At 40.5% G+C, this 14,048-nt stretch overlaps 1 protein-coding gene across 1 annotated transcript in view; it reads left to right on the top strand.

Moving 5' to 3' along the window:
* Positions 1-233: 233 nt before the first annotated feature.
* The window catches only part of LOC130868763 (pregnancy-specific glycoprotein 22-like), a 163,508-nt gene continuing 149,693 nt past the window's right edge, over positions 234-14,048 (top strand). Inside the window, exon 1 of the mRNA XM_057760825.1 lies at positions 234-360. Within this exon, the coding sequence (XP_057616808.1) occupies positions 234-360 (127 nt within the window). The remainder of the gene's footprint in view (positions 361-14,048) is intronic.

Here is a 14,048-nt window from a genome sequence, read left to right as displayed (position 1 = left end):
TCTTTTGATTAATTTTGGTTTGAAGTCTAATTTTTAAATATTACAGACTCTAAACCAGATTGCTTCTTAGGCAGTTTGATTGCAAAAAAATCTTTTCCCAACTCTTTACTCTGATGCAGTATTGAGGCTCTATTGAGGTTGGGAGCTCTACATCTGGCAGTTAGCTTTGCCTTTGATGTAGCAGGGTGTCTTTGCTCTTAATGCTGTGGCCTGCGCTTCTTCTTCTGATTGATATGGAGAGCCTGAGCAATGGAAGTCAGCCAGAAATAAGGACAGGGATTGACAGCAGTGCAGTTGATGATCTGGGACAGCTTACTCAGTGGGATCGGAATCTAGGGAGTATTGCGTTTCAGCTGGCAGGCAGGTCATTCACCTGTTCTGAGTAGTGTGGCCTGTGCCTCAAAACTTTGTTTTCCCCTGAGGTGATATTGGGAAGTATAAGGGTGACAGGTAATATTAACTAGGACATTGATTCAAACTGTTAAGTCCTCCTCCTCCACAAGGAAATTCCAGAGGAAGTTCCCTATTCTCCAAGTGAGTGTCCCCCTTTGTTTGCCATGCTTATCACACATACTGGTGTCCAGTCAGAGCCAGGGTACAGTTCAAGGACATCTACCCTTGGTGTCACATTTCCCACTTCCCAGATAATGATTTAAGGGACACTGATATCAACAACAAACACTGTGAAGATTTAACGAAACAGCATCATCAAAACATAAGTTTCATCCTGACTCAGGACAGGCCTCGCAGGCACATTTATCACATGACCCCTCTAGCTACATTGGAAACAAAGCAGAAGCCAATAACCAGCTGAGACAAAACAGGATCTAGGAGCATTTGGGGTAAAAGAACATGAGCAGGGCTCAAGGTTCTGGGTGTTCCTTCTGGGTCATAGAGATCATCAAAGGAATTGGGGGACAGGAATTCATGAGTTAGTGACAGAATGAAAAATCTATCTGATCTTAAGTCTCTCTGCCTGAGAAGTTCCTTCCTCCTGGGAGAACGCCCCACTTCACATCCCAATGCCAGGCTAAAGTGAGCTAAGAAAAACCAGAAATGAAAGAAGAAGAGGAAGACTCATAGTTGGAATCTCTTAAGAGGTTGGGATTTCTTTGTGCCCATGACACAAACTGAGAATTAATTTCCATATCTATTTATAAAACCAGGCTTTACCCAAAGCTCAATGCTGTCATTTCAGGGATCCACTTTCCAAGACCTGTAATATTCTTCACGATGATCCTATTGATGCCAATGGCTGAGTTCTAGACAAGGGAAATAATTAGTAATGATTTTAGGGATAAAAAACCCTTGTCAGGACATCTGGGGCTCTCCATTGATAAACCAAGAGTACTGTACATGTGAGTGAGAGGCAACATTGCATAAGAGGTTGAAGTTTGTTCCTGAATACACATATTATCTGATAAGGATATGATCAGATCACCTGAACATATGGAGCATAATGAATGAAGACATGTGTGATACCTGCAAAGAAATAGGGAACTCCTGGTTCACAGAAGGTTCTAACATCTGTTCACTTACCTTAGTTGAGCAGATCCAAACCAGAGCTGGGGTACGGATTAGTAGAAGAGTACTCATATAGCATACACAAGTCTTTGATCCATCACTGGCACAACACACATAACACCCCCACTGGACTCTCATGTGTGTGCTGAGCCTGAGTCTAAGATGTTCCCTGTCATCATCACCTTGAACCTGTCTAGAGAGAAGTCCCCCCCCAACCCATTCTAGCTCAATACTGGACCAGACTGCATGTGCTGTGCTAGATCAGGATAACATGACCAGTCTAGGTATCTGTTTGGTGGGTCTGTGTCAATACCAAAGACTGGCTAAGAGTCTAAGCCCTAACTCTCTCTCTCTGTAGGCAATTCTAGTCATGAGGGGACAGAAATTACACAGAAATAACATTCAGGCTGAGTGGGTCTCTTTGAGAGGCAGTCATTCATTTGCAGATCACAAAATCATAGGGTCATGTGTCAGTGGTCATGTTCAGAGGGAAAGACAACCTGTCACTTTCTGAGAGGCTTTGACGATTTATTCCCTCACAGGTAGGTTGTATTCTGGCATTCATGTGCAAGCTTTAAGGATACTATCCTCAATCTCAATCTCCATGGGGTTAGAATTGTTGCTTGTAATGGTTGCCTTGGGAAGTAGAGCTGTGCAGATAACAGCAAGAAGATGGCCCTCTGTGGGACCTCTGACCCTTGCAAAGGCCTCTTTCAACCAGTGTTGGTCTTCCTAACATCTGCCTACAATTACTGTCCTTAGAACCAGGCAGAAGAGGACTCACAGTCAGACACTGAAGGACCTCAGCACTCAGGCGTGGTGGGTCTCTTGTGTGGTGTGAGAGAATAAGTTTTTGTCATGTGTGGTTTGAGCTGCAGAGCCTGATCATATAGGCATAGGATCTGGAGCCGGGTGTAGACCTCACTGACCCACTGCCTGCATTGCACCAAAGAGTGCTGTATCCCTCTAGCTGTACTGATGCACACTGCTGAACCTGGGCCAATGCCCTCCAAGGCAATGATGTTTAAAGAGGTCCTAAAGATAGGATGGAATAAGACTTCATCTTTAACTTCTTTGAGAAGCACCCACAAACAGTCCTCAGCACTTATGTGCACAGAAATCTCACGCAAGAGACCAGAGTGGGCCTGTCATCCAGCTATGAGCAGACTGGATCATAATATGGCCCAGTCTTCCAAGGTGTTTGATGGTGACTAAGATGAGACAAGACTCCCCAAATTCAAAAGGTGAGTCACAGAATGATCTAGGAAAGGGAAGATTATGGGTTAAAGGTAAGTTGAAACAGAACTATTCTATTGGTTTACAATGCTCTGTTTTGCATAGTTAAGAGCAGACCATAGTGAGGTATTTCTTAAAATGCAGGTTGCTGCTTTCTTTTGTTCTTCATTTCTTTGCTTTCTTTCTTTCATTCATTCTTTTCATGTGTATAGTTATGTTTACTGCATGTGTATCTCTGAATCACAGTATACTCAGTGCCCACAGAAGCCAGAAAAGGTTATTGGATAGCCTGGAAATGGAATTATAGCTGGGTTATGAGATGTCATGGGTATGCTAAAAACAGAACTTGGGTCCTCTAACAAGAGCTATCAGAGCTCTTAACCACTGAGCCATCTCTCCAGGTCTCCCAGGTGAATGCTTTCAGATGCAGATCAGACTGATAGAGGGTAGTGAGCAAGAGCTTGCTGGAACTACGGCTGGAAGGGACAGGTGTGTTTGGAAGACCTGGATTAGAAATTTAGGTCTCTAACTTTCTCCATATAAGACCATTGTTACTCATACCCAGGACCTAAGGCCAATCCCCAAATGGATTTCTGCTCTAAAGAGTGCAATGGGATATGATGAGAGACAGATGCTAAAGCTGTTTGAAATCAGTGAGTCTCTAAACAGAGAAAGCCCTGTATTAGATGCAGGATCTTTTGCAAGGTTAAAAAAGAAGCCCTGAACTTTGCCTTTCTTGAGTAGTGATAGCAGCATGCCATCAAACACATGACTTCCTGTCCAGCAGGTGAGCTTTGGAGTCCTGGAATTTGGCAGAAAATCTTCAGAGGTGGGTAGTTTAGTTCTAGAATAAAATCTAACTCTCTGCTTGTTTTCACTCCATAGAACAGACATCTCCTCAAGATGCCGATGCTCGAGATTAGGTCAGGAGCTGCTCCTGCTTCACATATACCTGAGAAGTCATCCAAGGTGAAGAGCCTGGATACATGGTTGTACACAAGCAGCTTGTCTGTTACACATGGCCTGTGAGACAAACGTACTGTAGGTGAAAGCCTGCTTATTTGTTCCCGGCTGCCCAGAACCAAAATAACCACACAGAAACTGTATTAATTAAATCACTTCTTGGTCTATTTGCTCTAGTTTCTTATCGGCTAGCTCTTACATCTTAAATTAACCCATTTCTATTAATCTGTGTATCTCCACATGACTGTGGCTTACCAGCAAGGTTCCAGTCTCCTGCAGGCAGCTACATGGTGTCTCACTGACTCCACCTACTTTCTCCCAGCATTCAATTTAGTTTTCCCTGCCTAGCTCTACTCTGCTCTGTCATGGGTCAATGCAGCTTCTTTACTCATTAACCAATAGAAACAACACATATACAGAAGGACTTCCTACATTACTATATACACTGTATTTTCTGTGTCTCTTTTACAGTAATTGCACACATTGTTAATGGATGTTGTCATATTGATAAGGTAGCCTCAAATATGAACACAGCCCTGACATGAGGAAAAGACAGCTGAGGTCAACACCATCTGTTACTACTTGCCTACGGGAGAGAATTTGCTAGACTTAATCCCTGATGACAAGGAGTCATCAGGAGGTTCTATGGCCCCTGTCTGTCCCCTAGGGCTCCCTGGCTTTCCTATTAAGTCACATAAACCCATCAGAACAGTTGACTAAGGGCCTGGACACTGGAGCACATGGGCTCTACATGTTGATACTCAGAAAAAAGATGCCAAGTTGATTAATGGATGCTTAGGGACCATATGAAGTCTCCTGGAGCTGGAAATAGGTAATTTTGGGAAGCCTTTTCACATAGGTACTGGGAACTGAACTCATGTCTTCTGGAAAAGCAGCTTGTGCTATAAAAGACTAGGTCATCTCTCTAGCCCTCCTTTCTCATTGTCTTCCTTTTACCCTTAGAAGTTCTAGTCAATCCCTGAGTTCACCTTCTAGATTCACATCTGACTTCTGTTGCAGTTCAACTAGGACTTTGGGAGGACAGAATCCTCCTGCTCTTTAGGGATGTTCCAGCGCATAGAAAAGGCTTAGACACCCATGGATGAATGAGTGAATGAATGAATGAATGAATTATAATAGTACAAGGGCACTGATTTGAAGGAATCTTATGTTGATAGATAAGAAAATATGCTAATGCCATAGCTTTACTTTTAATTTAGAGTAATGCATTTTGGATATGTGCATGAGAGAATGAGAATATGTGTGTTTATTCATGCATGCATCAGTGTATGGGTGAGAAAATGCAACTGCACATATATGGAGCTTAGATGACATGAAGGAGTTGGTTCTCTACTTCCGCCAAGTTGGATCTGGGATTTAAACCAGCATAACAGCTTTGGAAGCAAGTGCTTTTATCCACTGAGCCATTTATGTAACACATCCTTCTCTGATTTTCCTTTAAAGGGTGACCCTACCATAGTTGAGAACATAAGTCTTCAGAAATTGATGACCAATAATAATAAACTTTGAGAAGAAACCAATCTGGTTTCCCCTTCCCCTTATTGTTTCCAGTTCAACAAAGGCTTCCTGCTGCTAAAAATATGCTGAAACTGTGCCTTCTCCCTTTTGATCACAAAAACAAACTCTTTTTTATAGACTTTATTAAGCTATACATTTTTATCTGCTCCCCTCTGCTTCTACCTTCTCCCAAGATCCCCATTCTCCCAATTGACTCAGGATATCTTGTCTTTTTCTACTTCTCTTGTGTATTATATCCTTGTATGCCTGTCTTAGGGTCCTCATTATTGTCTAGATTCTCTGAGCTTGTGAAATAAAACCATTATGAGTGGTTTTCTTTGCTTTATTATAAAAGCAACTTATGAGTGAGTACATATATTTGTCATTTTGAGTATGGGTTATCTCACTCAGTATGATGCTTTCTAGCTCCATCTATTTGCCTGCAAATTATAAGAGGTCATTTTTCTGTTGTGTAGTACTCCACTGTGTAAATGTACCACATTTTTCTCATCCATTCTTTGTTCAGGGGTCATTTAGGTTGTTTCCTGGTTCTGGTTATGACAAACAAAGCTGCTACGAACATATCTGAGCACATGTCCTTGTGGTATGATTGAGCATCCTTTGGGTATATACTCAAAACTGGTATTGCTGGGTCTTGAGGAAGGTTATTTCCTAATTTTATGAGAAGCTGTCACACTGATATACAACTTGGGTGTATCAATTTACACTCCCACCAGCAATGCAGAAGTGTTCCCTTTACCCCACATCCTCTCCAACATAAGTTGTCCATCTTGTTTTGTATCGTGGCTATTCTAACAGGTGTAAGATGAAATCTCAGAGTTATTTTGATTTGCATTTCTCTAATGGCTAAGAATGTTGAGCATTTCCTTAAGTGTCTTTCAGCCATTTTAGATTCCTCTGATGAGAGTTCTCTGTGTAGGTCTGTACTCCATTTTTATTGAATTATTTATTCTTTTGATGATCATTTCTTGAGTTCTTTATATTTTAGAGATCAGGCCTCTGTCTGATGTGGGGTTAGTGAAGATATTTTCCCATTCTGTAGGCTGCTATTTGTTCTTGTTGACCATGTCCATTGTTTTTAGGAAGCTTCTCAGATTCATGAGGTCACACTTGTTTATTGTTTCTCTTAGTGTCTGAGTTACTATGTTTATATTTAGGAAGTGATCTCCTGTGCAAATGCATTCAAGTGTACTTCTACTTTCTCTTCTATGAGGTTGAGTGTGATTGGCTTTATGTTGAAGTATTTAATCCATTTGGACTTAAGTTTTGTGCATGGTGATAGATATGGAGCTATTTTTATTCTTCTTTGTGTTGATATCCAGTTATGCCAGCACCATTTGTTGAATATGCTTTCTTTTTCCTATTTTCTATTTTTTCCTTCTTTGTCAAAAATCAGGTATTTGTAGGCTGAGCAAGGTATACATTCAAAGAGAATAGGATCCCAAAAGGCCAGTACATGTGGCAGAGGCAAATCCCAGTGCCACTGCCAGTGGCCCCTCAGTCTGCCCCAGCCATACAACTGTTAACCTCATTCAGAGGGACTAGTTTGGTTCTATGCTTGTTCCTTCCCAGTCTCATTGGAGTTGGTGAGCTCCAATTAGCTCAGGTAAACTGCTTCAGTGGATGAATCCCTCATGGTCTTGAACTCCTTGCTCATATTCGCATTCCTTCTACTCTTGCACTGGACCTTGAGAGCTCAGTCCAGTGCTCTGATGTGGGTCTCTGCCTCTGTTTTCATCTGTTGCTAAACAAAGATTCTATGGTGATATTTAAGATAATCAACATCTGAATACAGGGCAATGCCAGTTTGGGCACCCTCTCCACTATTGCCTACAATCTTAGCTGCAGCAATCTTTGTGGATTCCTGGGAATTTCTCTAGAGCTAGACTTCTTGCCTACCCAATAATGACTCCCCCAATCAAGATAGCTCTCTCCTTGCTCTCACATCTGTACCCCTTCCATCTCGACCATCCCAGTCAATCAAGTTCTCCCCAACCCTCCCCTTCTCTACTCTGCTTCCCCCCTCTCTCTCCCTCTAACCACCCCTGCTCCCATACTCCAATTCCTGTCAGGCAACCCGGTCTGTCTCCAAACCTCCAGATGGGTCCATATATGTTTGTCTTTGGGTTCACCTTATTATTTAAGCTTCTCCAGGACCATGAGATATAGGCTCAATGTCCTTTGTTTATAGCTAATATCCACTTATTAGTGAGTAAATACCATATTCATCTTTTTGGTTCTGGGTTACCTCACTCAGGAGAGTGTTTTCTAATTTCATCCATTTGCATGGAAATTTCAAGGTGTCATTGCTTTTTACCACTGAGTAGTACCTTAATGTGTAGATGTGCCACATGTTCTTTATCCATTCTTCCATTGAGGGGCATCTAGGTTGTTTCCAGGTTCTGGCTACTACAAATAATGCTGCTTTAAACATAGTTGAACAAATGCTTTTGTAGTATGATTGAGAATCTTTTGGGTATATAGCCAAGGGTGGTATTGCTGGATCCTGAGGTATGTTGATTCCCAATTTTCTGAGAAACCACTGTACTGATTTCCAAAGTGGTTGTACAAGTTTGCATTCCCCCAGCAATGGATAAGTGCTCTCCTTCCTCCACATCCTCTCCAGCATAAGCTATTATTAGTGTTTTGATCTTAACCATTATGACAGGTATCTCAGAGTTTTTTATTAGCATTTCCCTGATAGCAAAGGAAGTTGAACATTCCCTTAAGTATCTTTTGATCATTTGAGATTCTTCTGTTGAGAATTCTCTGTTTAGTATAGTACCTCATTTTTAAATGGATTATTTAGAATTGTACTGTCTAATTTCTTGAGTTTTTTATAAATTTTGGAGATTAGTCTTTTGTCTGATGTGGGGTTAGTGAAGGACTTTTACCTTTCAGTAGACTGCCTTTTGTCTTATTGACTGTGTCCTTTGCTTTCCAGAAGCTTTTCAGTTTCAGGAGATCCCATTTATTTATTGTTGCTCTTAGTATCTGTGCTACTGGGGTTATACATAGGAAGTGGTCTCCTGTGCCTATGCATTGAAGACTAATTCCCACTTTTTCTTCTACCAGGGTCATTGTGGTTATATTTATATTGAGGTCTTTAATCTATTTGGGCTGAGTTTCATGCATGGTGATGATTGTGGATCTATTTTCATTCTTCTACATGTTGATATCCAGTTATGCCAGCAATATTTGTTGAAAAAGCTTTCTTTTTTCTATTGTATAATTTTAACTTCTTTATGAAAAATCCGGTGTTCGTAGGTGTATGGATTAATATTCGGGTCTTTAGTTTCTTTCCATTGGTCAACATCTCTGTTTTTATGCCAATACCAAGCTATTTTAATTACTGTAGCTCTGCAATAGAGCTTGATATCAGAAATGGTAATACCTCTGGAAGTTCCTTTATTATACAGGATTATTTTGGCTCTTCTGGGTTTTTTGTTTTTCCTTATGAAGTTGATTATTTTTCTTTCAAGGTCTGTGAAGAATTGTATTGGGATTTTGCTTGAGATTGCATTGAATCTATAGATTGCTTTTGGATGGATTGCCATTTTTACTATGTTGATCCTTTCTATCCAAGAGCATGGGAGATCTTTCCATTTTCTGATATCTTCTTTAATTTCTTTCTTTAAAAACTTAAAGTTCTTGATATAGTGTTACCCTAAGATATTTTATGTTATTTGTAGCTATTGTGAAAGGTGATGTTTTTCTGATTTTCCTCTCAGCTTCTTTAACTTTTGTGTATAGGAGAGCTATTGATTTTTTTCAGTTGATCTTGTATCCTGCCACATCACTGAAGGTACTGCTCAGCTATAGGAGTTCTCTGGTAGAGATTTTGGGGTACTTGTGTATACTATCATATCATCCACAAATAACAAAAGTTTGACTTCTTCCTTTCCAATTTGTATCCCCTTAATCTTCTTTCCTCTTCCCACAGTTCGCATTGCCATGCCTCTACTTCATGACTGGCCTTCATCGCCCTGCCTAAATGCTTCCTGCCTGGATACTGGCCAATTATCATTTTATTAAAAATAGTACAAGTAACAGGATAAAAGACTATTATCTCACAACACTTCCCCCTTTTTTAAACAAGAACTCTGAATCTAATATTCTTTGTTTAGCTTTTCTTCTGACCATTATCCATAACAACTTGTAACCAACATTCTAAACAAAGGAAAATATCCATAGTCCATTATTTTGGAATGTGGGCACAGTTTTTCAGGCTACTTCCTGCTGATTGTTGGCACTGATAATCTTATGGGGTCCTAAAGAAAATTTAGAACTATGATCAAGTTGTAACTGGAGTATCCTGTGAGGCTTGATCATCTCATGCAACAGTCTTGAATCTGTTCTGGATGTAGAACTCAGACATCTGGGCCATCTGCTCCTATGGGAGATTTCTCAGGGGGGTCTTCTTTGATCAAACCTGATTTTTCTTAACATGGAATGAATCCACAGCCTCTCTCCTGTGGAAACAAAAGTAAAACCTCTTCCCCAAAGTAACATATACTTTGACTTCAATTTTGAAGTCAAGGCATTTACAAAATATTTATGTTTGATTAATTCAGCAGCATTTATATTCAAATGTCTTTTAGCCACCAGTACTCCTTCCTCAGCTCTCAAGCAATTCAAAGACAACATAATTATATACAGTATCCAGATTCTCTGTGTATTTTCCATCTTTACATGGCTTTATTTTAATTTCTATTTCTTTTATTTTTATTTTTAATTTTTGGCTTTTTGAGACAGGGCTTTCTGTGTATCTTTGTCTGTCCTGGACCTCACTCTGCATACCAGGCCGTACTTGAACTCACAGAGATCTGCCTGCCTCTGTCTCCCAAGTGTTGAGATTAAAGCTTTGTGTCACAACACCCAACTACTTTCTTTTTTTTGTTGTTTAGGGACTTTATCCTTTTGTCTTTTATCTTCCAAGTCTACATATATTTTTAAACACTGTGTAAACCATTTAGAAGTTTTCTCCTGTTCTGGTCACCCCACCTATACTCCCTGCCTGGATACTGGCCAATCAGCATTTTACTAAAAAAGTACAAGAGTTAAATCTATACACGGTACAAGACCATTGACCCACAGCACCGTTCCATTTGGATCCTTGAGAGCTAAGCCCTATGCACATAGGCACCAGCAGGTAATCAAGTCTACCTGCCCCACTTCTGGAAAGTTACTGAGCCCAATCTGAGGCTCTCATTTGTACCTATTCTCCTACTGAGAACACACCAACTGCTCACAAGCCCTATGCTTGGATATACATGCCCCAATGTTAGATACCAAATGTAGTCAGCAAAGGAGCAAAACTGTGATGGGGAAGCCTATAAAAATAGCTGGACTGAGTGAGTGGGAGTTTACTGACTCCAAACTGAGAGCAGGGGAACCTGCATAGGCCCAAACTAGGCTGTCTAAATGTGGGTGACAGTTGTGTGGCTGGGGTAGTCTGTGGGGTCATTGGCAGTGGGACCAGAATTTATCCTTAATGTCTGACCTGTCTTTTTGGAGCCCATTCTTTTTGGAGGGTTACCATGCTCAACCAATATATAGGGGAGTGGGCCTTGGTCCTGCCTCAAAGTGATGTGCCAGACTTTGTTGACTCCCCATGGGTAGACTTACCCTCTCTGAGGAGAGAATGGGGGTGGGGTAGGTGGAAAATGAGGGGAGGAGGAGGAAGGGAGGGAAAGGGAACTGGGAATGTGTAGAAGGAGCTGCAGGCTGCATTCCTGCCAGGCTCCCAGCCGCCTGGCTAGCTTATGCCCCAAAATAACAACACACAAACTGTATTCATTTAAACATTGCCTGGGCCATAGTTTCAGCCTCTTATTGGCTAATTCTCATAACTTGCTTAACCCATTTCTAATAATCTATGTAGCACCACGAGGTGGTGGCTTACCGGGAAGGATCTTAACCTGTGTCCATCTCGGGTCAGAGAATCATGGCGACTGATTCACTCCCCTTCTTCCCAGCATTCTGTTCTGTTTACTCTGCCTACCTAATTTTCTGTCCTATCAAAGGGGCCAAGGCAGTTTCTTTATTAACCAATGAAAGTAACACATAGAAAAAGACTCACCTACATGAGGAATGGTTATAAAAGAAAAAAGATTGTTTTAAAAATAAAGAAAAAACAAAAAGAGAAGAAAACAGAGCCCTGGCCTGGAAACATTTAATCCTAGTACTTAAGAAGCATAGCTAGGAATATTTTATGTGTTTGAGGCCATCCTGGTCTACATGGTGAGTTCAGAACAGATGGGTATAATATAGAGACCCTGTCTCCAAAACTAAAGAAAGAGAGAAAGAGACAGAGAGGGGGAAAGAAACAAAACAAGTAAGTTTTAAAATTGAACATGGATCTGTACAGAGAGTTCCCAAAAGAAACAATAAAAATGACTAAGAACTACGCAGAAGTATTCATCATCCTTAGCAATTAGGGAAATATAAATTTAAACTACATTGAGACTTCATTTTACACCAGTAAGAATGGCTAACAGCCTACAAAAAGCAGAGGCAACCCTGTTGATAAGAGCACAGGTGAAAATATGAGCATCAGAGACCTAGCCCAACCCCTTACTTGCCACATGGCTGCATGGGCTGGGGAGATATTCCCATGCCCCACTCTCACCCATTAATGCCTAAGATAAAGGGGAGAGTTCACCCTGGGTTAATAATCATAGAAGAACTATCTCTGCCCCCACAAACTGCAACAATCAGGAGATCAGGCTCTGTACCTCTTCAGGGCAGCAGAAAAGAGTGAACCCTGTCAGAGCCAACTGACCTATAGAACAGCAACTAAATAGGAGAGTGCAGATTAATAAAGAAAGAAACAAAGTCAGAAGACAGAATCGGGAAAGCTCTCAGTGAATACTGCAGCAGTCCTGAATTTATTTCTCATAACCTTTTTATACCCAAAGCAAAGGGGGAGCAAAAGACTTCCTTAACAAGGTTCAAGGAACAAACAAGCTTGATTACTTCCTTAATTCTCAAAATATTTAGTAATCATGGCTTAGACAAAACATCCTGTTATTTAGCCTTGAGAAGGAAAACATCTAGTAACCAAACCTTTAGCCAAACATCCTGTTATTTGTCCTTGAGGAGCAAGGACAACCTTGAATTCTCTGACATTAAGGCAAGATGCAATGGAGTCACTGTGGGCTCCCACAATATCCAGTTTTTTAATTTTTTAATGCCTGTGCTTCTGCCACAGGAGACATAACTGCGCCTGTCTTAGATTGTCTTTTTCTACCTTTCAGACTTATCTGTACACACATTCTACCATGCGTGTTCTGTCTTAGATTGGCTGGTGGCAAAAAGATCTGCTCTGTCTTGATGACTAGGCTTTGGAAAATTTCAAGGGAGGGTGCAGAGACTGATTCCATGCAGCACTGACAATTTACAATGAGAGTTCACAAGTAACTTGATAATCACATGCAAGCAAAAAAAATGCCTATCACATGTTCCTATGGCTGCAATTCCTCCTAATAAGGGAGTAAAGGATGACCAAGATGGAATGACCCTTTTAAATACATCCAGGACGTCTTCAACCATTTTAGCTACATCAAAATACAAATTTGCCTTAGTAATTGCATTAAACCTAAGGACTCATTAGCATCATGCCAAATTCCTCTCAGATGAGCTCTAACATTTTTCCATCCAGTAACATTTTAATTGTGAACAGAAGAGGTAGCAAATATTAATGGATTAATGCCATAATTCTAGTATGATCAATGGACACACAATTGATTAAATTACAATTCTTATAACTTTAATCCAAATCAAGGACAAGAAAATGTTTTTGTGGTGCGTAAGATATGAGTGACTCCATAATTCTCTTCTTTTTCTTCTCCTAAAATCCAATGCATTGCTGCAACCAGCTTCCAAAGATATGTTTCAGGGTACCATTAAGCCAAAAGAGTAAAATATTCCACAATATTTTGGCATACCAATTTGGGGCTCAAATATCCATTTAGAGCCACAGAAAGCTGACAAAAGAATTGGCTTCTTTAAGAGTTTGTGTCTAAGGTTGTACACTCTCTCCATATCTATTCAATATAGTTCTTGAGGTTCTAGCTAGAGCAATAAGACAACAAAAGGAGTTCAAGGGAATACAAATCAGAAAGGAAGAAGTCTAACTCTCACTATTTGCTGATGGTATGATAGTTTACATAAGCAATCCCAAAAATTCTACCAAGGAACTTCTATAACTCATAAACACTTTCAGTACTGTAGCAGGATTCAAGATTAACTAAAAAAAATCAGTAGCTCTCCTTTACACATGACAAATGGACTGAGGAAGAAAACAGAGAAACATTACCCTTCACAATAGCCACAAATAGCATAAAATATCTCAGAGTAACTCTAAGCAAACAAGTGGAAGACTTGTATGACAAGAACTTTAGATCTTTGAAGAAATTGAATGTGACGCTAGAAAGTGGAAAAATCTCGCATGCTCTTGGGTAGGTAGAATTAACATAGTAAAAATGACAATATTACCAAAAGCAATCTACAGATTCAAAGCAATGCCCATCAAAATCCCAACAAAATTCTTCACAGACCTCTGCCTTTTCCTCTCCTTTTCATCTCTTTTACATAGTTTGGATTTGGAGCAGGAACACCACCTGTTGTCATTCCTGCACCAAGAATGACTGGGGGAGCCAGAGGAGCTACTAGAACTGGAGTTTCAGTATGTGCTGGAGCTTCTGGAGTGGCTGGATGCAGAGGATGAGCTAGAGCCACTGCTTAAACCTTTGCTGGTACTGAAGCCTGAACTGGAAGTTGAG

The sequence above is a fragment of the Chionomys nivalis genome, chromosome 2 (assembly GCF_950005125.1).
Source record: "Chionomys nivalis chromosome 2, mChiNiv1.1, whole genome shotgun sequence".
In the NCBI taxonomy this organism is placed as follows: domain Eukaryota; kingdom Metazoa; phylum Chordata; class Mammalia; order Rodentia; family Cricetidae; genus Chionomys; species Chionomys nivalis.
The sequence above is the reverse complement of the archived record's forward strand: the minus strand, read 5'-3'. Positions and strand labels throughout refer to the sequence as shown.